General features: G+C 50.1%; 1 protein-coding gene across 8 annotated transcripts in view; it reads right to left on the bottom strand.

Moving 5' to 3' along the window:
• LOC115616329 (protein CEPU-1) overlaps positions 1 to 23,155 on the bottom strand; it is a 339,603-nt gene that overhangs the window by 37,068 nt on the left and 279,380 nt on the right. For all 8 annotated transcript variants that reach the window (XM_030505406.1, XM_030505408.1, XM_030505411.1 and 5 more), the window contains one exon: positions 19,280 to 19,512. In XM_030505406.1, coding sequence (XP_030361266.1) covers positions 19,280 to 19,512 — 233 coding nt within the window. The remainder of the gene's footprint in view (positions 1 to 19,279; positions 19,513 to 23,155) is intronic.

Below are 23,155 nucleotides of genomic sequence, written 5' to 3'. Positions count from 1 at the left end.
ACCCCAGAGCTATTTAAAATGCCTTTCTGGAGACTCATCAGGTACGGTAGAAGGCTCTTCCCACACTAGGGAGGGAAACCTTAGTAAATAAGGGTTCACAAGTATCTATTTTATCTTATTTAATGGTCACTGGTGCTCCCGCTCCCTCTGCATTCAAACACTTCCACCATCACTTGGCATTTCTGCAGCAATGGGGCAGAGGAGGAATTTCTTCTGCTGAATGCAGGACGCAGATGAAGCTGTGCTCCTTTGGGAATGAATAAATAAATAAAGCTAAATAAATGCAGGCTTCCCAGGCGGGAACCCTCTCCTTGCGGGCAGGCCTTTTGCGCTCAGCATCTCTTTTGCTCAGAAGTGATTAAACATGGCAGTGTTGGCCAAGCTGCTCCAGTGACACAGCACAGATTTCCCCAGAGGCAGGCTGGTGTTTGATCGATCTGGCTCCTTCTCTTTTCCTTCCCTATCCTTGCCATGATGATGGGAAAGGGCTCTGGGCTGCTCTCGGTCCATCCAGGACATGCTCCCAGTTTGCCCAGCCGTGGTTCCTGCTCACGCATATGGAGTCCCCAGGCCAGAAAGCAGCTTACTTAAATATTTAAACAAACCATATGGCACCTTACACGTTGGAGGATGTTCAGTCAGGTGATAGATGTCTTTACGGAGCCAAGCATATGTGCTTGCCTACACAGATATATTCCCTGGCGCAAAGACACCTTCCTGCCACTGGCACAGACTATATCCCCACTGTGCTTTCACCTCCAAACCCCCATCCCAGAGCCAGTACTGGTGCAAAAGCTCATGCATCCTATGATGATGCAGCGCTGAGCACAGATCTTCATGTCCTGGGGATGCAGCAGGGCACCTACATGACCTCCTCTGCCATGGTACTCACTGTGAGACCAGTGCCTTCCACAATTACTCCTCCAACTGCTTTATATACTTTGCCTGAATTAACATCCTCAACTCTGCCGCCTTGCTCAAGCCCTGTCATCTCCTACAATCATTACTTCCCCATCCACCCATCTTCAGGTTAGATGTAAGGAAGAAGTTGTTCCCTGTGAGGGTGCTGAGGCGCTGGCACAGGGTGCCCAGAGAAGCTGTGGCTGCCCCATCCCTGGCAGTGTTCAAGGCCAGGTTGGACACAGGGGCTTGGAGCAACCTGCTCTAGTGGAAGGTGTCCCTGCCGGTGGAACTGGATGAGCTTTAAGGTCCATTCCAACCCAAACCATTCCATAATTCTATGATCTTCCTTGAGTCCAATGACTGTGCTGCTTTGCCTGTGCTTTCCTCTCCCCAACATCATGTCCCTGGTGCTGTCTCCTCATGCACCCTATGGTGCTGCTGGGCTCCCTGGGCACCCCATATTCCAGCCATGCATCAGGCAAGAGTCACGGAGGCCCTTCAGTAGTAGAGGAGTGTGGAACAACCTCTCAAAGACTCACAGAATCATTAGTGTTGAAAGGGACCTCTGGAGATCATCCAGTCCAAGCCCCTGCCAAGGCAGGGCCACCCAGTGCAGGTTACACAGGAACGTGTCCATGGTGGGTTTGGGATGTCTCCAGAGAGGGACACTCCACAACCCCCCTGGGCAGCCTGTTCCAGTACTCTGCCACCCTCAACATCAAGAAGTTCTTCCTCATGTTGAGGTGAAACTTGTGTCTCTCCACCAGAGACAGCGAAGGAGCCCTCAGATGAGCCTCACCAATTTGGGGGCCTTCAAGGAGTAATGGCATTTTTTTGCCTTAACCACATCCTTTCTACCCAGTGCTGGGAGCCAAACAAGGAGTGCAGCAATACACGTGTGACCTTTACAGACCTGCAAGTCCCTTCTCATGCAGGAGCTGAGCAGAGCAGAGCAGTGTGAAGGACTCAGCCCCAGCAGCAGCCTGCAAGCAAGCCCAGCAGCTCCTTGCTTCCCCCTCACACATAACACATGCAAACCTCCATCCTCCAGCACGAGCAACATCTGCGCCAGATCAAAGGGAACAACAAAGAACAACTATAAATGTGTCTCGGAGAAAGAAAAAGAGGGAGAGTCAGACTTGTGTTCTGCAGGCAATCTGTGATGTGCACTGCCAGCTTCCTCAACATCAGGCTGCTGCTGCTCCTGCTTTAGTAACAGCTTCTTACTGCTGTCACCTGCGGAATTCCCTGTGTTTTACAGAGTGCTGCTACCATGGGTCCTGCCCCTGGGGTTTGGTGATGCTACAGGTTGATGCTAGGAGTTGGATGTACACTTCGCTCCCCATCCACCTCCTCCACGTTGTAACTGGAGCAGCTTGTCTCTCCTCTGGCAGCAGCCAGTGGGTCAGGAGAAGGTCCAGCACCCAGCTGCTGCAGTGTGAGGCATTGTGCCACCTTCTTTTGTGTTCCAAACCTTTCTGTCCTTTTTAAGAGAGGCAGGAAGAAAATTGAGAGAGCTGCACCTTCAATTGCAGATGTATTACCCTTCTGTTACATCAACACTGCTCAGGAGCTGGGCAAGGGGGCAAGGAAGGGCAAACACAGCTTTAAAGCCTGCTTCCACCTACACTGCTCACTCATGTAGGCTTGTACACAACCCCTTTCAATTACAAGTGCTGATCCTGCCCCTCAGAGCTACCTCTACCCTGGGTCTCCACCATGATCCCCTTCCCCACCAGCATTCCTGGTTTGGCTCGGCTTAGCCAAGGGGCTGAGCCCCCTCTGTGCAAACCTGGCAGTGAAGAAAGCAAGCCTGGAAATGAAGAGGACATCCATAACCACCTTACTAAGCAATTAATAACTAACTAATGGCAATTGCTCGTTTCAAAGCAAGATGTAATGAGATGTGTCATACAGCACCGGGATGTGCCTAAATGATTTCCCAAGTAGGAAACAGCTCCCGTTGCAGCAAAGCTCTCCTGAGCTTGGAGGACACCAAATTCTTTATGCCCATGTCTGCAGCAGGTTATACAGCATGGCAGCATGATCATTCAGAGGAGGAGACGGGAAACAAGACGTTTCCAATCATTCATTAGGAAAGGATTTGGGAACGTGGCTATAATTCACCACTGAAGCAGCAGGGTTGCTGCAGACAAACTTTATAGCTAAGTGCCAAAAAGGAGCCCAATCTGATTCCACTTACGACAGCATAAATCAGCAGTACTCCTACTGCAGTCAACAAGGGACATGCCAGAAGAGACATGGCAGGAAGGAGAGTCAGGTCTCCATCAGAAGGACTTTTCCTGACTTCTGGATGGGTCCAGGTCACCAATCTGGATCCAATGTGTGCCACCCTAAGGATCCAGGGTAATTTGGTCCCTGCTTTCAAGGCTCTGAAGGGATCCACAACCTTTTTCCTACCACAAAAAGGAAGAAATAGCTGACAGCAAGCCCCACACCTTCGGCGAATCAAACAAGGCTTTGCTTAGCATCACTGTTAATAGCAGCTTCATAGAGCAGCCAGAATTCCTCACTCGGGGAGAACCAAGTTCTGCTTTCACATTATGATTCCCAAAGGAAGTTGTGGGATTGTTCTCCCTTCTCTAAAATGAGTCTAATGATGATGAATGAAAAGAAAGAAAAAAGAAAGCTGTACAAGGAACGTTTGTGCATTGCTACCCGTGAAGATGAGCAGCCGACCACAGCCTGTTTGGTGGTGCAGCTCCCTGTCTAGACAGATCTCATTTTCAGCTCCACACACATGGAGCAAGGATCTTGTTTCCAGTTTTTGCACCCAAAGCCACCTGAGATTCCCCTGGGAAGCCAAGCAACGCCTCATGAAAGACAGAAAATTGAAGGATCTCAAAACCTTAAGAGACCTGCATCATCTTCCCAGCATTATTGACACCTCTCCTCAAGGCATGACAGCCTCTCACACAATGACCATCAAACTGACAGCAACCGTCCCACCCTGCTCAGGGACACAGTGCCCCCAGCTCCATCCTTTTCATCCCACCAGACATTGGATGGAGGCTCCCAGACCCGCTGGGAAAAGTGGGGATGAGGCAGAGCGTTTTGAGGCCACCCGAGGAAGTTGGAAAGCGCTTTGTGGATAATACAGAGCTTGTCAAAGCCATCACCTAGAAATGCTGAATGTCTTTATTAGATTCCTTTATCTCCCCCCGAGATCGGAGGGACACGATGAGATGATTCTCAGTGGAGATGTCATCATCCAGAAACTAATTAAAGGCTGAGCGGGAAGCTGGGCCCCACGCGCTCGGGAGAACAAAACGCATTAGCAACCCGAGTCGAGAGGAATATTACAAGTGAACTTCAGAGCAGAAAGGGCGAGCAAAGGATGTGACAATAGCTCTCCTTTCCCTTCTTCCCTCCTGCTCATCCTCACACTCCCTCATCCTCAATAGCAGAAGCAAGCCATCTGGGATAGAGGCCAGGTTGGACAGAGCCTTGGGCGACATGGGCTAGTGTGAGGTGTCCCTGCCCATGGCAGGGGTTTGGAACTGGATGAGCTTAAGGTCCTTTCCAACTCAAACCATTCTATGATTCTATGCCTGCACTGCTTCCTGCCCCACCAGAGTAGTACTTGGTCTCTTTAGGTCCCATCTCTCTATCAATGGAATAATAAGAATTTCTGTTCTTTGCAGGCTTATTAAAGACAACAGCATCTAAGATCCTGATCAAGTGTATGAGGTCAGATAATGCTTGATCATTTACCAAATAGAAGTGTTCAAGGCCAGGTTGGATGGGGCTTGGAACAACCTGCTCTAGTGGAAGGTATCCCTGCCTGTGGCAGGGAGTTGGAACTGGATGAGCTTTAAGGTCCCTTCCAACCCAAACCATGCCATGATTCTATGATACCCAGGTCACAGGAGCATGGCGGGGGTTCTCCTTATGCCCCTCCATCTCTCTGTCCACAAGGACTGGGCAGCACAGCGAGGGCTGAGCCACTTTGCTCATCAAAAGGGACCCGGCAGGAACAAAAGAAGCTCAAACCTCCTTTCCAAAGATAAATCAGATGCTCTAATGCAGCCTGCATCTCCAATGAATATAGGGCAGGTGTCTCTGAAGTGAAGTATTAGTTAAAATGATGCTCTTTAAATTACATTTCGGCTATTTCAGGCAGACAGGTTGTATGTGGGTTGGGTTGGGGTGTTTTTTAAAGATCTATCTAGAGGCTTAAAAAGACACAGAGAGAAATAAATCTCCCTTCCATTAAAAACACACTCTGCTCTTGCATATTTGTTCTTATCTCCACGCTCTCTCCCCCGACTCGAGCACAAAGTAAGTGTTTATGATTACACTTTCCACACTGACACTCATCTAATTCGAGGAGCCCGTGCCCAGGCAAGGAGGATGAGGTTTTTACTTCAAAACCCATCGAGCTTCATGGCATTAACGTGGAACCAAATGAAAGCCCCAAGTTTTGATTAAGTCGAAGTCTATTTGTTATCTTCTGGGTCTACCTACGTCCTTTTTGCCTCTGTTTATCTATCCCTCCTCCCCTCCCAAGCTTCCCTATGATGTCTTTGACACCCTCAAACCCCACCGCACTTGGTGCTGTAGCGATAGGACAAGGGGTGATGGGTTTAAACTTAAACAGGGGAAGTTTAAGGTTAGATATAAGGAAGAAGTTCTTCCCTGTGAGGGTGGTGAGGCGCTGGAACAGGCTGCTCAGAGAAGTGATAAATGCTCCATCCCTGGCAGTGTTCAACACCAGGTTGGATGATCATTGGGTGACATGGGCTAGTGTGAGGCATTCCTGCCCATGGCAGAGGGTTGGGACTGGATGAGCTTAAGGTCCTTTCCAACCCAAACCATTCCGTGATTCTAAAAGCAGAGCCTTTGCCCCATGAACACATAAAAAAGGAGATGAATGCAGGCTGCATCCTCAGCCTGGAAATCAGTGCTTGCAAACTACCTTTAGGCATCAAGTTTTGGGATGGGACAAAATGGGGAGGAAGAGGTGGATGTGGAAAGAGTTGGTGCAGGAGGCAGGAGTGGATGCAAACAATCTCTAACAACACGAGTGCTGTTGCACCCAAACAGCCCCTTTCCTCCTGGCCTTCCTGAGCTCTTGACATGGAGCTTAACCCTGGCCTGTGTCTCCTCATGCTCCAACCAGAGCCTCTACTTCTGCTTGGGCTTCTTCCCCTGCTTGCCTTTGACTCCAGTGAAAAATGAATGGATCAGACAGGGAGCACGGCCCTGTTATTCTCCAATTAGGTGATCTGGAGGCTGCTACTTATGACCAGACCCTTTGTTCCTCTGCTTATAAACTGGGAGGTCAGCAAGTCTCAGCAGTTCAGAATGAATTGCAGGTGAGGTGATTTATGCCCCTAGATGCTGCTGCTCTTCCCGTCCCCATGGGAACACATCTCTTCACACAAGGCTTATGAACCCATCCGTTGCTGCAGCAGAGGCAGCTCTGCCTTCCCAAAGATGCCTTGGCCCACTCCTTCCTCCCCTCAGTCATCTCTTTACACAGCCCTGTCCCTGCAGACTTGAGCTTAGGCTCCAAGAGCCTCCCATGGAGTACTCCTCATCCTGCATCCTACCCAAGGCACCTTGTAGCATCCACCCTGTACCAACACCCCAACTGCTTCAAACCCAGAACATCAACCCAAGGCTTCAACAAAGCTGCCAGAAACAAGCAGAAGAACAAATACCAACGATCCAGAGGCTATGCAATCACAGAATCAACCAAGTTGGAAAAGACCTGTAAGATCATCAAGTCCAACTTTTACCCCAGTGTTACGCAGTGCGGGCATTAATAACCCCATCATCAAAACACCCTCATGAGATAAGGGAGCATCATTATCTCCACTTCCTGGATGGAGAACTGAGACCCGAAGATTAAATGGCCCAAAAGCACCCCTTCGCTTTTCAGCACTTGCTTTCCAGGCTTTGTGGAGCTTGGGAAGCCATGGAAAAGGCACCAGGAGAGCTCCCTGGACAGGTATATCCAATGGTCCACATGAGACCATTGCAGTTACAAGTTAGACATCGGGCTGTAGAGGGCAGAGCAGGATACCCAGGTACAGAGAGAGGTAATTCCCATTTCAGCACCCAATTTCAACCCAAACACAGGCAGAGTTAAAAGCAAAGAAACAGGATGAGGGACATGGACATGCCAGGAGAATGGGGGCTGTTCTCCTTCTCCATTAGGATTGCTCCTTCATTTCCCATTTCTCCTAAATAAAGCCCTCTTCTTGGCCACCCTCGTGCCTTTGGGAACACCAGAAAAGCCCCAGGGACTTATCCCTCTCCAAAGCATCTTTTAACATCGCTGTTTGTCTTCCTAACACCCGGCCTCATCACCGGTACCATCTATTCCCCGTATGCTCCTGCTTTCCATGGCAGGCCTGTTTTTACCCCTTCCTTCTATGCCTCCTTCTCTTGGCATTTAATCATTTTTGGAGGCTCTTTATACCCAGTTTCCCTTCTTTCTCCCTTGCCTTTCATTTTTCAACCCTGTGGTTCCTCGCTTCCAAATCCTGACTGTTTTTAACTCGGCTCGAGCCTCTTAATTAAGTTACTTTCCATTATTTTTTATCTAGTCCATTTGTCTCCATCCCCCGCACCCTCCCTCATTCTCCCTTTCCTCCCCAAGGCAGGCAGGGGCTGAAATCTTCCATTTCCATTTGGCTAACAATCACTTTGAATTTTTAACTGCTATTAAATTGGATCACACCGGTCACTGGACTGGAGTTGTCGAGCTGTGATATTTACTGGTGCCCGTCAAAGGGAAATGAAATTGTGGCTGCACAAAGGGGGAGGAGATGGGGGAGCACAGATTTATTCTGCCCGCGGTACTTGCAAACAGGCACAATCCCTCTGGATTTCTGAGCAAGTTCAAAGGAAACTCTTAACGCTCAACCATGAATGTATTGTAATGTCTTTAATAAATCAATTATTTGTTGGCAGGGAAGTGTCACTGCATCTCCAAGCCTTGTAATCACCTTCCTTGCTGTGTTTTAAGTGCTGAAAACCCACCGAGGAAGACTGGGAGGCGGAAGACGCAGCAGCACAGTGCGAACACTCCTGCTTTGTCTTGCCACAAAGATGCAAAACCACAGTAGCCCAGTGACTCCCAGCACCAGAATGAGGAAATGATGGTGCCAGCGCTAAAGGGTTTCAGCATCACTCTCGCAGGTCATTTGCAAAGCAGCATTTTCCTGCAGCCCCCCAAAAGCAACCCATAGGTCTGAGTTTTGTGCTCCTGCCTTTGGGAGGATGCTGGTATTTTGGTTCTGCTAAAAGAGGCTTTTTCCCACTCGAAAATGTGCTAAAAAAGAAAGAGGATTTCATTACAAAGCAGTTCTGGCCAAATCCAGCCCCTCCTCCTCCTCCTCTCTCTCTGCTGACAATATCCTCCCTTCCACAACAACAATCATCTGAGCACAAACAGACAACGAAGCTTTTCAGAAAGTAATGAACTCCAGTCGGAGCCAAGGCAGGAAGGGTTTAATGTTCAGCTCGGAAAGCTTGGCGAGGCCATCAATTATATAGCCCTGCTGCTGAAGGAGCAAGGGAAAATAAAATAGTATTTCAGGCAGGCTCTGCCAAAAAAAGGGAAGATAGGGAAGGAAAACACTGCATGAAAGATTTAATTCCGTGAGCGAAGTGTTTGCGAAAGAGGAGGAGGATCAAAGGCTGCAGCTGAGAGGAGGAGGGATTACAAGGAGGGCAAACCACAAAGAAGACAGCTCTGTTGACCCCTTGTCTCAAGGCTGGTCCAGGCAAGGACAGCCCTGGGTAGGAATTAGCCCCTTTGCTGCGAGGGCTTGGTGATGGGGAGGGTTTGGCAGTGAGGGTTTGGTAGTGAGAGAGGTGCATTGAGACCTGTACATCTCACGTAGGACAGCAAAACAACACGGAGGCTGCAACCACCAATGCCTCTACACAGTCTTACACTAGATGCTAGCAAAGGAAAGGAAAGCTGAAATGTTCTGGGCATCCCTATGTGGTGGGACCAGTAACCCAGAGAGGCAAAATGAGTGTATGGGTCCACTTAGAGCAAGAAGACCTCGTCACCCTCTCATCTGCACCCCATGGGGCTTTTCCAGGGTTCCAGCCTTGGTCTAAGGAACAAAGCCACCTGATTTCTGAGGAACAGGGCAGAGGGGACTCACTGCTATCTCACACCACCAGCTTCTCAGACCCCAAACCAGCCAGACCCTCAAAATCCAAACCAGCAATATTCCAAGACCACATTTCCACGTCGTTTCCAAAAATCCTAGCCTTTTTGTTTTCCACTTCTGACTTCTCTTCCCCATTCCCCTTTTCTACATCTCCTACTTTTCCATTGCAGCATCAGAACAGAAAGGAAAAGGAGCCCACAACTTTTCCGATGTTTCAACACAACTCTGTTCCAAGCTTCAATATCTCCTTCAAAATCCAAGCAAAAAGAGTGTGGAAAACACCATGTTTACCTCCTGGTTCCCCGCTTCATTCTCTCCTGGGGCTCAGCGACCCCTTGCAGCCTGTCCTTAAGCTTGTGGAGATCTGCTGTAGGTTTTCTAGCACGTGGAAGCCGCTATGGGAGGTGGCAGGGTCAGGCTGGCTCTTCAGCAGCTGTTCCCTTGGCCTCTCCTTTATCTCCAGCATTGTGTTCACATCTGCTTCCCCCTCTGCCTCTTTCCCTGCCACTGGGAGCCTGGTTTTAAATCACTGCTCAGCACCAGGCGCGGGTTTCATGCCCTGTTTGAATGGGGATCCAAAAGCCATTTGCAAGCCTCCCTCTGCCTTTTTTCCCCCCCCTCTTTTTCCTTACTTTTTGTTATCCTCCTCACCCTGCCAGCGCTGCCACACTGCTTCCCCCTCCTCCCTTTTGGCTGTGGAGTTATCTTGGCTCTGGAAACATGTTCAGACACCTGGTTGCTGGCAGGAAGGGCTTTGGCAGCGGCTGGATGCGTGCAGCTCGCTGATAGGGAAGGGGAGGCGAGTGAGGTGCAGCCGGTGCGGGTCAGTGTGACCCGTCTTGGCTATCAGGGATGTGCTGGTGGCCACTTGCACTGCTCCTGCCTGGCTGGTGGTTTTCCTCAAGCCTGGCATCCCTCTGGCTTTGCCTGGAGCTTTGGCAGAGGCCAATGTCTGGTTTCGCTGGGGATTTGTAGGGTGGAAAAGCACAGCTTTGTACAGCAGCGCCCAGGAGCTGTGTTTTGAGGGATGCGTTTAGGACAAGGCACTGCCATCTGTGGCTTCCTTCCCTTGGCAGAGAGCACGGCTCCTCAGCATGGCAATTTTGGCAAAGCAAAGCAGCAAAAAGCCTCGGGAGCAAACTGAGTGGGGCATGTGGAAGGATGCCTCACTGCCACTCTGCCCATGCAGTGGCTCCAGCCTAAATTCCCCTTTCAGATTGCAATCTGTCCACGCTATCACAAACCAGAGAGGCCTATAGCCCTGAAACATCCCTGAAGAGCTTGGCTGATGCCTCCCAAACTCCTCTCACCCATGGTCTGTGCGGGATTTCAAGCCAGGATCCCCATGGATGCCACCTTCAACAGCAAAGGCTGCACCAAACAGACCAAACTCCTCTGGGAAGAGCCCCCTGCTCCTGCTCTCTGACTCCCCAAGTCTCTGCAACAGGCTTCTGGACTCGCCTACAGCGGGATTGGCAAGAAAAATCCGCTCTAAAGGCCAAAAAGAAGAGCCAGATTAAAGTATCAAATCTGAATTTATGCTCACGACTTAAGGTTTAATAATGCAACAGAAAATCAATATTTAATAAAGCAAATGATGGGGAAAAACACTGAATGGGAGATGAGCCGCTGCTCGTGTTTTCAAACAAGTAACTCCCGGAGGAGCTGGTTTGGCAGGATGGATGCAGGACCAGATTGCCATGAAGAGCTGGCATGAAGGATGCCCCAGGTCCCACCAGTTCCAGCTCTAGTGTCAAGGGGGCTCATGGGTCTTTTATTAAAGGACAAACAAGGAATTACTGCGGTGGTCAGAGTCCAAATACCCATGGAGAGAGATCAAACGCTGATGCATAAGGGGAGCCAAGCAGCTGCCTCACTGAACAGGTCTAGATTTGAGCTAGGGCTGGAGCCTGAGCTTGTGAAACACAAAGAACTCACCCAAATTTGAGTTTCAAATGCATCAAGAAGAGCTGTCAAGGGATGGAGATCCCCTGAGAAGCTGGAAGGGAGCACAGGGGCTCAAACGGAGGATAAACCCCTGCCTGCCAAGCAGGGTGTTGGTAATTCAGGGGTGCAAGTGGCACGGTGGGTGCGCATCCCTGGAATGCTGGGCCTGGGCAGGATGAGGGATGCGCCTGGGATACTGGATGCAGATTACTGGCAGCTCTGACTCCCTCCCCTGGAGGCTGGAGAAAACTGCAGCGAGCCCGTGCACAGCACAGACGTGTCAGGAATAAATCATACCTTGAAGCTCATCCAGTTCCAACCCCCTGCCATGGGCAGGGACACCTTCCACTAGAGCAGCTTGCGCCAAGCCCCTGTGTCCAACCTGGCCTTGAACACTGCCAGGGATGGGGCAGCCACAGCTTCTCTGGGCACCCTGTGCCAGCGCCTCAGCACCCTCACAGGGAAGAACTTCTGCCTAAGATCTAACCTGAACTTCCCCTGTTTCAGTTTGAACCCATCACCCCTTGTCCTATCGCTCCAGTCCCTGATGCAGAGTCCCTCCCCAGCATCCAGATGTTGCTCGATCCACATCCCATGTTACCACTTGCAAGCCTGGGGCTGCTTGAAAGCTGATACTGAGATGCAGAGCGTCCCTGTAACCAGCACTGCAGTAATAAATGCCTTTTGTAGCAGTAATCCTCACTTTTTACCTACCCCACTACCTCCACTACGATTTTCCAGCCCTAAATACAAGCTGGGAAGTGGGGACTTTTCCCCATGCTCACCCAAGTGACAGTGGGATGCACAAAGCTCGGGATGCACCAAGACCCCTCTCACAAAGTTTGGGGGCTCTGGATAAATCCTGTCCTCAAAGGAGACTCTCACTTGCACAGACATTGGTGCTCAGCTCTCTCCAGGGCAGCAAAATGAGCTCCGGTGCCCTTGGATGAAATCTCTGCTCTTGCACGCCGGGTTCCAGCCTGGCCCTGCAGCACCGCAATAATTTGTAGCTTGTGCTGGGATCCTTCACGATGAAAGATGACATATAAATATAAAACGTTATCACTCCATAACAGCCACATGCTATAAAACGCCGGGCAGAAGGATCTGGAACTGGATGGAGGCAGTGCTTTCAATCCTTCCCTGCAGAGTACTGCTGCTAAAGCAACAGCCCCACTCCAAAAAGCTTCGGCAATGGAAGAAGGAGGAAAAACCTCCAAAAACCACCACAATTGTGGAATTAGGTGGATAAAGCAGCCTGCCACCAGCATGACCTTCCTGTGTTGACAGCCCTGGGGTAGGTGTAGCACCAATACACTGGTGACACCTCCTCCCGTCCCCTAAAGGGACTTTGGGATGCTCCGTGTTGCTGTAGTAACAGCAACACGCCGGTACTAATGTTACACTACGACGAGTTGACTCTGCTCCCACGACAGTGATAACAACGCTGTTACTGTAGTAACATTCCATTGGTGAGGTCTCACCGTTCTCCCCTTAATTTTATTGTCATCAGATTAAATTGCAATAATGTTATTGAGCCGCCATTAGGGTTGCCATGGTGACAATACCATTAAGGTACCGCTATCGCATCACAGTGGTCCAACCGTTCCACCACAAATGTTTTAATGTAGTAAAACAAAAGAGATGACTGCAGTAACATTAAACTGCAATGACCTCGATACCCCCTCCTCTTCCCCCCCAGCTTTATCATGTCTAACAACTCTGGAAACCAGATGTGGTGATGGGGAGATCATAGAATCATAGAATTATTTGGGTTTGAAGAGACCTTAAAGCTCATCCTTAAAGCCACGGGCAGGGACACCTTCCACTAGAGCAGGTTGCTCCAAGCCCCTGTGTCCAACCTGGCCTCGAACACTGCCAGGGATGGGGCAGCCACAGCTTCTCTGGGCACCCTGTGCCAGCGCCTCAGCACCCTCACAGGGAAGAACTTCTGCCTGAGAGCTCATCTCAATCTCCCCTCTGGCAGGTTAAAGCCATTCCCCTTTTCCTGTCCCTATATGCCCTAGTCAAAATTCCCAATAGGTATCCCAGAGGCACAGTGCAAAGACCCACCATGCAAGGGGTGAACACGAGACCCACAGACAAATGGAGTCTGGCCAACAACTGGCCTCCCACTTTCACCCTCTCTGCAGAAGAGAGATTAGTAGAGTCACCTTTGAATGGCTCCGGGTGGTGCAGTGACATCTCCCTGAAAGCCTTTGGAGAGGATGGGTCAACAGGGCTAAAGGGAGCTTGTGCTTTCAAGAAATGCTCTTGTTCTCTACAAGAGGAGTGATCAGAAGGTGACCTCTGTGGCTCTGTGCACCTCTGGGGGACTAGCAAAGAGAATTACCTGCCCTGCCACAATAGCACGGGCAGCTGGAGCTGAGGAGAATGGAAATAGAGGAGCGATAGGGGTGCTGGAGGTGGAAATGACCCCAGTGGGCATTGTTATGCTGTCCCAGTACAAAGACCTCACAACACACTGGATGACAGCGTTAGCAGTTCACTGGGGGAGAGAAACAGAAATTGGCCACAGCCTTGGTGTACACAAGAAAGGAAACCACAAAGGAAATGAAGCGGTCTGCACGTCCTATGAATCACCGGTTCTTCTTTCCCCTTCCTCCATTCTCCTGCCAATTATTTCTTCTTGGAAATGGGCTACATCCTCCCATAGGTCCGGGGTGCCAGGCAAGCACGGAGAATGCTTTCCCTTCGCCGCAAACCTAACCTAATCATGGAATGGTTTGGGTTGGAAAGGACCTTAAGATCCTCTAGTTCCAACCCCCTGCCACGGGCAGGGACACCTTCCGCTACACCAGGTTGCTCCAGGCCCCGTCCAACCTGGCCTTGAACACTGCCAGGGATGGGGCATTTGCCATGCTTTGGACAACCTATTCCAGTGCCTCACCACCCTACTGCTTCTCTTTCTAACAAGGACAGTGTCAACACACTTGAGCACTGTTCTCCTCCCCATCCTTCTCCTTGCACCATTGGGGCTCCCTTCTACGCTCCGGGAAGGAGGCCACGCTGCAGCACAAGTGGGCCACATTCCCAGCGGGATGCAGTGTGCTGGCTCCCTCCACCAGCAGCACGGAACTGGGGCAGCCCAAAGTGCTCCAGTCCAGGCTCTAGAGTCCCTAGTTTCCCCCCCTTCCCACCCCACCATATAATTGCTAATTAATAATAACGTTTAGCTCTCAGATAGCACATTCCATCTTCAAAGACCTCTGTCGACATTAATGAATTAATCCTCATCAACCCCCCTGTGAAGGAGGTGACAATTATTATCTCTGCCTCACAGATGTTAAATTGATTTGCAAAGAGGTCAAGTGGCTTGGGGGTGGGGGGAGAGCGGGGGGAGACTCCAGAAGGCCACATGGAGAAGAACATCCGTGGGTTAAACCCACAGACTGGGCTGACGGAGAAGACGGAGCTGGTAATCTTAGGGGGGGAGATGGAGACATCTGGGTGCAGCAACAGATGTGAGACCTGCAGAGATGCTTCCCATGGGAAGAGCAAAGCAGGGATACAAAGCCAACAACTAGGACAGTGCGGGGGAGAGCGTGGGAGACCTTCAGTCCTCCACAACAGCTCTACTACAAAAGGAAAGGATGCTTTGATGGACGGATGGCGATTAGCAACAAAGGGAGACGGGAAGGAACGCATCAGTCACTGGAGCCGAGAGCGCGGGCGAAGCGAGGGAGGATTTGCATTTTGTGCTGCTGGTTTCCTCCCCTCCACCCGTTTGGGGAGGCTCTCCCAGCTCTCCACACGCCTTTTAGAAGGTATTATCTAAACCTGCTTTTGCTTCTAGAAAGAAAGGCTGCTCTCATGGGCAAAAATGTGTGGATGCACCTGAAAAACCCACGCCAGAAGCTGTGGTTTCTGCTGGGATTCATCCTACGCAGCACGTGGCCAACTTCTATACTGAGTTACCAAAGAGCCCTGTGCAAATCCCTCTGCCCCTTCTCACCCCATTGTGGCTTTAGCAGCACAGGGGACAGGCTCAGCCCCATGGCTGACCCCCTGGCTCCATTAGTGATGCCCACGCTTCTGGGTAGAGCGTGGTTAGAAAGGTTCTAAGCATCTCCAGTAAAAAAACCATACAAGCAATGCATTCCCATCCACTCTGTTTTCCCTACAAGCCACCTTGAGGCCTTTGGACCAGAGTGATGGTGACTGCAGGGACTGATCCTTCCTCCCAGCCTCCCTCCACTCTGCAGGGCAGGCGATTCCCACACACCCCAATGCAAGGCAGGAAAGAGCCATCCAAAAGTTCTCCTCATTCTCCCCTGAGTGAAAGGGGCTTATAGCATCAAAGGAAAATTAATTGGGCAGAGTTTGGTCCTTGAAACAAAGCCCCACTGGTGGCTTTATCTCACCAGCACACACCTTGGCAGCGATGCTCCCGGAGTGGCTTTGTCATGGGGTGAGGTGCCACCAGCACTGGAGTGTCACCCCGCCACCTTCACCCACAGCCCCCTTGCTTCACCAGCAGGTAATTAACTCCCTAACAAAGGCAAGAATTTGCAGCTTAACCCTGGGCCTGGGAAAGAGTGGGAAACCTCATTTGCCCCCAACAAAAGGGGAGGGGTGATTAGTTGCTCTGGTGACAACAGCAAGAGCCAGATAGGGCGAGGGAAACTGATAAAGCAGCAGAAAGCACTAATACCCCTCAGTCGCCTGCCTTTTCTTTCCCCTCCTTCTTTCTTTCTTTCGAAGCACTAAAATTCCACCATTTCCTATCATGCAAATTTGCGTGCCTAAGTGAGATTAAACTCTGGCAGGCACTGTGCCTCCTTCCCCAAGTCCATTTCCAGTGCGGAGATAAGGCCAACTTCCCTTAATGCATCTTACAAGGCAGTGGGAGTTTCAGAGGCGCACACTGGAGACGGCTTATTATCAATACAAATAAGAGCTTTCCAGATACTGTCCTTCTCTTCCTCCCTCCCTTCTCTCTTTTAAGCCCAGGAACCCAGAGAACAGCTTAAATAGCTGAAGTGTCATGCAAGAAGAAGGGGGAGGATGCGCCTGAGATGCTGCTGCAGGGGCAAGAAGAAGGACCAGGGTGGAATACAGGAGAGGAGAGGAAGCGAAAGCATCAGTCCTCAGAGGTCAATGGGGCCTGAGTCTTCCTTCTCACTCTGGGTTTCTGCCTCCCTCCAAGTTCAAAGCTTGCCTATGGTGAATGGAGCTTCCCTAGATTTTATCTCTTTGGGATTTTGATCCCAAACCCCTCACTCTTCCCAGGGTCCAAGGCAAACATGGGCAGTGCTGCTTCCCTGTGATTTATTTGGTCTTAGAGCACCTCCTGCTAAGAAGAAATGAGGGCTGAGCAAGCAGGACAGCCAGGAACCACCTTCCAGATACATGGACACCCCTTGAGCTGTTCATTGTAGTCTGAGAGTTTCTTTCCTGGAGAGATCCAGGTGCTAAGAACCTTCTTCGACCTTTTGCAGCTCTATTGTTCACTCGCATTAACTTGGCTTTACCAACACTGAGCCTGACCCCATTTAAAGCAGTCCCCAAAATAGCAGATCTGGACTTTGATGCATTCAATGCCAAGAGACTGTTGTCTCGTTCCTGGGGCTCATTTATCCCACATTGGCACAGAAGCAGCAGGAAGGAGAGATGCACCAACGTGCTATTCCTGGAAGCAGCCACCTTTTGCCTTTTGTAGAGGATTTCAAGACTGACAAGTGTATCTGAAAGCCTGACCGACAAGGAAAGGTGGGAGAAACGGGGCTTGGATCCTTTCAGAAAGAAGGTGGCAACACGGTAACAACCTTCCCAAAAGCTAAAGGTTGTTACGAAGAGGACACTGATCAATTGTTCTCCACATCCTCTGGGGATAGGCTGAGAAAAACTCCACTTCACTTTCAACAAAGAAGGTTGAAGTTGGATATTAGCTATACATTTTCTAATTATAAAGGTAGCGAAGCAGTAGAATAGATCGTCAAGGGAAGCTGAAGAACCTGCTTTGTTAAAGAGTTTCAAGAATAGCTTTCACATGTGTTTGCCAGCGATGGCTCAGCCTTGTTGCAGAGGGACGGGCTAAATTAGCTCTTGAGGTGCCTTCTACCCACCTATTTTGGGCTCTCAGCCATCAATACAGTCAACCTAGAAATGAATGTGCAGCACTCTCCTTGCTGCAGCGTGGACATTCTTAGTTCCTGGGGGTTTCTAGCTCATTCCCTCCCTTGCCTTGGGACACCATCCCCAACCTTCATACCCTAAAGCAAGCTCCTTCTCTCACCCCTATCCCTCTTCTGGTTTTTGCTCTTTTACCCCAAAGCACTGCTTCCTCCAGCAGCCCTTGGTAGACATGAACCCTAGCTTCATAATCCCTCCATCCACGGCTGTTTCCAAGTGATATCCCTTAAACTTGGGGAGAAGGAGGGATGCACAGCATGGGACAAGGGCGCCTGGACCCTGGCTGATATGCACCCATCACGCCTGCTTGGGGGAGCATCAGGCTGCTGAAACCCTGGCTGGAAGGGGAAGAGCTCCTTGTTTGGAGAGCACAACCTGCCCCAGGGCATGATTTAATTGCATCCTGAGAGGCTGGAGTGCTCCAGTGTGCCCCCAGGCCCTTTCCTGGTGCCGTAAGGGGAAAGTCAGGGCAGGATTATGCCACACTGAATATTCATTGGGCCCATTTTCCAAGGGAGGAGAGTTAATCCTTGCACCCAAATCAAACATTTATCAGGGTCATTAAGGCTTCCCGTTACTTAGACATGATATTCACCTTCATGTCCTGCTCTGCCACCTTCCACCCAAGAAAGGGCTGGTTGAGCCATGCTTTTGGAATTGGAAGGTCAGTACTTCTGTGAGGAAGTTCAGCATGGACATAGAACTGAGCCCATCACTGAATCCCACTGAAGTGCACCACTGCAAGGAGTTAAGAGACGACCTTTTCCTCCAGTACCCAAACATCTCTTCCTAATGATACAGCAAGACGCAGGAGGGATGGACCTGGATGTCTGGTGATATGGGAAAATTAGGAAACAAGAATCAGAAGAGAACAGATAGAAATTGTCCTGCATCAGCCCAGCATCTGATAGCGACTTCAGAACTTGTGGGTGATCGACTTTGGCTTAAGAAACTCAGGCAGGTAATAACAGATTGCAAGATGAACAGCAAGGAACCAGGCTGGCGATGCATCCACTTCCCTCCACAGTTAATGGAGATGGAGAAAGTCTGGCTCTGTTTAGTTTGCTTGATTGCTCCAAGAGGAAAGAGAAAACAGAAAGAGGGGGCGGAATAAAGGCCCTGGGTTTGGGTTTTTCCCCCCCGCTTCTATTCATTAGGCTGTCAATAATGCTTGGGCCTGGCGTATCGACGGTGGTTGAGCTCAACCCGACTCTGTGTACAAGACCAATGGCTTTTTAACCCAGCTTGTTTCCAAATCAATACACCCATCAGCATTCGAAAATTAGCCCCAGACGAGATTCCAATACTTGAGCTGGTGTCTCATGCTAAGAGTGCTCCTGCTCAGAGCACAGAAGGAGGAAGGAAAAAAAGCTTGCTAGCAAGGGATTAGAAACTTGCCATTAATCTTCCCCAAGGCAGCACACTTGGACCTGTATGTCCACCACGTGGGCTCCGTCTTTCCCAGTGACCTGCAGCATGGACATGGGATGGATGTGGCATGAACATCCATTTACTCGATCATCATGTGTGCCCGCACATGTACATCCCCTCTGAAGAGCCCACGTTGCTTGTATGCTTGCCAAACATAGCACATATGTGCATTGTTCACTCTCATCAATGTGCACTCATGGACCAGCACCAGCAGGATGCTGCAAGAGCTCTGCCACCCCATGCCAACCTTCCTCGTCCTCCTCCTCCTCCTCAGAAGTACAATTTCAACACACAAACACATATTGTTGCTAGGCTTAAACACACCCCCACAGTGTACACAAATCTGCCAGCTTGCTCTATTCCCTCAACACAAGTTTTACTTCAAGCGTTGCCTCCAGCATGGAAAACAAAAACAACCCATCAAATCACAACAACCAACATCACGGGTTTGCCAATGACTGCTTCAGGAGGTAAAGCTGTATCAGCCCTCCATGATTACTCCAGGAAAGCTGGCTAAATGCATCACCCGGCTTCACTGGGGCTCTCAAAGCCTCTGCATTTGCACCAAGTTGTCTTACATGATGAAAGTAGGAGCAATGCGAGGAGAAGACACCAGGGCAAAAAGGGAAGAACAGGAATCAAAGCAAGCCCAACCCCTTTATAAGCTCCTTTCCTCTTACCTTGCACGATGAGATGGACGCGCGATGTCTTGGGGTGATTGTCTGTCTGCACGGAGCAGGTGTAGGGACCTTCATCGTAGACATCCACATCTTGGATCTGGATGCTGTACTGGGTTTTGGTGTTGGCCAAGAGCACCACCCGAGGGTCCAAGCACCACTTGTCATTGCCGGCATAGAGGATGCTGCTGCGGTTCAGCCAGGCCACTCGGGTGACTCGGTTGTCCACAGAGCACCTGGGGAGAACGAAGAGGTGACCCATCAGTGAGCTGCTCTTGGATGCTCTGTCCTCCCTTCCCCAGCCCCTGCTGGTCCTTTGGGCACTATATTTAGCTTTGCTGCCAGCAGCAGTTTCAGAGACCAAGTGCTTTCAGTGTCCAAAGAGGACAATGTCAGCACTTTACATGCTCAGAGCACCGGTGGCTCCAGAGATTTGCCCAAGAGCTTCACAATGATTTCAGACAGAAAGAGGTCAGAGCCACCCAGTACCAGCCACCAAAAGACTGCTCTGTTCCCATTTGTTCCTTTGCAAAATCAGAGACAAGCTAAAACCTCCATCCTGAGTCCAAACCATGCTTTTTGGGGGGACACAGCTTGGTTCCTCCTGTCCAAACCCATCACTTGTCATTCTCTCAGACCCTCATATCCTTGTGCCAGGCAAAGAAATGCAAAGTGGAGCCAGGAAAGCAGCTCAGGCTGCTTCACAAAGGAGCAAGGAAAATTTATCTGAAGAGGAAGCCAGCTCTATCACATCTCTAAAGAGGAAGCTTTTGCTTCCTATCACTTCTCCCTCTGTCAGCTCTTCCTTCCCTACCCATCATATGCATCATTGCATCTCCCTCACTTACTGCACCTTACCCCAGCTAAGCATTTCCCTTATCAAGTGATGCTTTGGAGGTGGAAATCTCTATCCAGCCTTATTAAATAACCAAGTCTACCCCCCTGGAAGACACCACAGTCCAACCTAGAAAAGACTTTGCTCCTGATGGAGATTATTAATGCCCACATGAGCAGGGGCCACTCTTGCTCCTCCTAAAGGTCTCCACCAGCCTGTAACAGTCCATACCCAGGTTTGAATCCTCCATGTCCACAAATCATCTCCAAATGAGTGAAGAGCAGAAGCCCTGCAGCCTGTCTGCTGGCCCAACAGAAACCTGCAGCCCCCCCAAGCCAGCCAAACCTCTGCTTCTCATGGAGCAGTTTGGGATTATGGAGCCATTAGGATTTAGCCGTGGTTTGCTGGATGCAACAACAGAGGATAATGTCCCTGCATAAAACCACTCAGCCTAAGATCCACTGTTTATATTCTCCCCAATCTACTTCATTATTTGTGCAGTGGCTGGGATGCAAATTAACTTCAGAGGCACCAAAAAAGAGCACAGCAGCTTCTGTGAGGTCTCACACGGGGTAACCTCAATGAATGCAAGAGGCTTAATGGGCTCTTCATGGAGGCTGTGGTAGGTCAAGCTGTCTCATCTCAGCTTCTTTTTGGAGCCTCTTTGGTCCCCAAATGACAGGAGAAGCCTAAATAACCCACTCGGCCTCTACACACAACATAGAATCATAGAATCAACTCGGTTGGAAAAGACCTTAAAGTCCAACTGTTCCCCAGCACTGCCAAGGCCACCGCTAACCCATGTCCCTGAGGGCCTCATCTACACAGTGTGTGAACACTTCCAGGGATGGTGATTCCACCACTTCCTTAGGAAGCCTGTTTCATTTGGAGGTTAGGGATGATGGGTCCCAATGCAGTGATGTCCCCAAGGTGAGAAGGGTGGTCTGCAGCCCAGGACTCGCCTGCTGATCTGCTAGGCAAGTACCCAAGTTACTGCACCATCCTCTTCCCTCTCTGGTGTGAAAAACATCTGAGGTATTAAACAATTTTACTGCTGTTCCATAATGATATTACGATAATAATAAATTACATGTGAGCAGATTTTTATTATCTACATAAAAAGAGGCAATAGATTCAGCCTGGGCTGAACACCAAGAACTTGGCTTTGGCTTTCAGCTGTGTTACAACTGAAGCAAATCTTGAGAGTTCAGTTGCTCAAGTTGAGCAAAACTTGCAGTTTCATCTCAAAAGGTGGTTATAGTATCTTGTACTCTGAACCTCAACTCTGCTGGTAACTTAGACCTACAGGGCTCAACTAAATGCAGTGGATATTTGGTGTTGGGCTCAATGCAAGGCCATGAAATAGGCTCCTGCGGTCACAGCAAGCAGCATTTTCTGTGAAATGCATCAGCTTGGAGATCCCTGGATAATAATGGAGCCAGACAGTGTGCAATCCAAGCATTCCCTCTATCATATGAGCATTTAAAGTGCTTTTGAAAAGCAACGGGGCTGAGGTAACGCATGAGGCAACAGTGAAATAAGTGCTTTTGCCCTTCACAGCACCCGGTCACAATCTCTTCTTATCACCCAGACACGCTTCTCTGTCCCTGGGATCGGCAAGCTTGACGTTGTTATTTTATTTTCTTCCCTCCTTTCAAGCTCCTGAGCTAAAATACATATAATAAAGCACAGAAAGAGCTCCTGGGGAAGACACACTTTGACCTCTGCGTTTGCTTTGCTGTTTAGAGGGTGACGAGTTGTGCTCCTACCCAAGCTCCTTCCAACCACTGCGCTAAACTCTCCTCTTCCTTGCCTACATGCCGGATGGGATCCCCGCGGCTGAGGCTTGCCGCAGCGACCTGATGCTCTTCCAGCCCTTCCATCTGCTCCTCATTCCCTCCTCCAGCAGCTCCCCTCTCCAGAAGCCGGCATGGGAAGCTCTCCTCTCCCGCACGCAGGCAGCCAAGTGGAAAACCTTTGGCTTTGGATGAGAAGCTGGGATCCAAGCACAGGTGGAGAGCAAAGCCACCACCAAGCCTGCAGCCTCCCCCCTTACCACCCTTCTCCTGGCAAGGAGCAAAGCCCTGAGATGCTTTCTCCACCTCACTGGAGGCTCTCACCCCATGATGTGCCAAGGAGGAAGGGGAGCGAGAGGTCCTTGGGGTGCCAGAAAGCAGCTCTTGCCTCCAAAAAGATGATGTAAAAACAATTAAGCACAGATGAGGTAATTTTCTCCCTCAAGATCCTTAATCCTTGTTACGCTCCTGCTCAGAAGGCAAGGCCTTCTCCTCCAGGAAGATGAAAAACGGCTGCCTGTCAGCACAAGGAGGAGATGCTGCTCTCCCTTTCTCTGCTGTTTCTCTCCCACTAAATCAAGTCCCAAGCCTCAGGGTTTCTCCTTCTGTAAATGCTGCTAATGGTAGTAATGGTTTGTGGAGAGATGTAGCTCCTAACACTACCCCAGACCATCTGCTCCCTGCTGCCACTCAGGCCACTTTCAAATGACCACAAATGATGGAGTTTGAGCATTTTAAGACAGTCACATGCATCAAGCAAAGGTGAGACTTGTGTGCATACATCTTCCCTACCTGCCCCAACATCTCCAGCAGCCAAACCCTCTCTTGGGTTTGCTATCTGCTCTCTACAAGCAAGCTGGTCCATTAGGGACTGGCTGCTCTTCCCCACAGCCAAAGTCCTCATGCCTGTACCCTTCTCATCCCATGCAAAGGGCCCATGGGTGTAACCAATATCCAGCCTGCCTTCAGGGACACCAGTCAAAGACAGAAACTGGAGGATGGAAAACGCCAGCATCAGGTTTCTGCCCAGCTTCGAAGGGCACAAAGCTTAGCAGGGCTGTAAATGCCAACAGACCCCTCAGTGGGGATAAAAACAAGGGGGAGCAGGATGCTTTACAGACACAGCCCTGCTCCCAAAGGGCCTACCACCAAACTGCAACTACCACTATCGAGCATCAGGAATGAATTAGCAACAGGGTGCCAAAACTGGGCGCCCTGAATGCTGCCCACAGAGACCTCCCTGTGTTT

The sequence above is a fragment of the Strigops habroptila genome, chromosome 17 (assembly GCF_004027225.2).
Source record: "Strigops habroptila isolate Jane chromosome 17, bStrHab1.2.pri, whole genome shotgun sequence".
Lineage (NCBI taxonomy): Eukaryota > Metazoa > Chordata > Aves > Psittaciformes > Psittacidae > Strigops > Strigops habroptila.
Note: the sequence above shows the minus strand (reverse complement) of the source record. Positions and strands in the feature narration are given on the sequence as shown.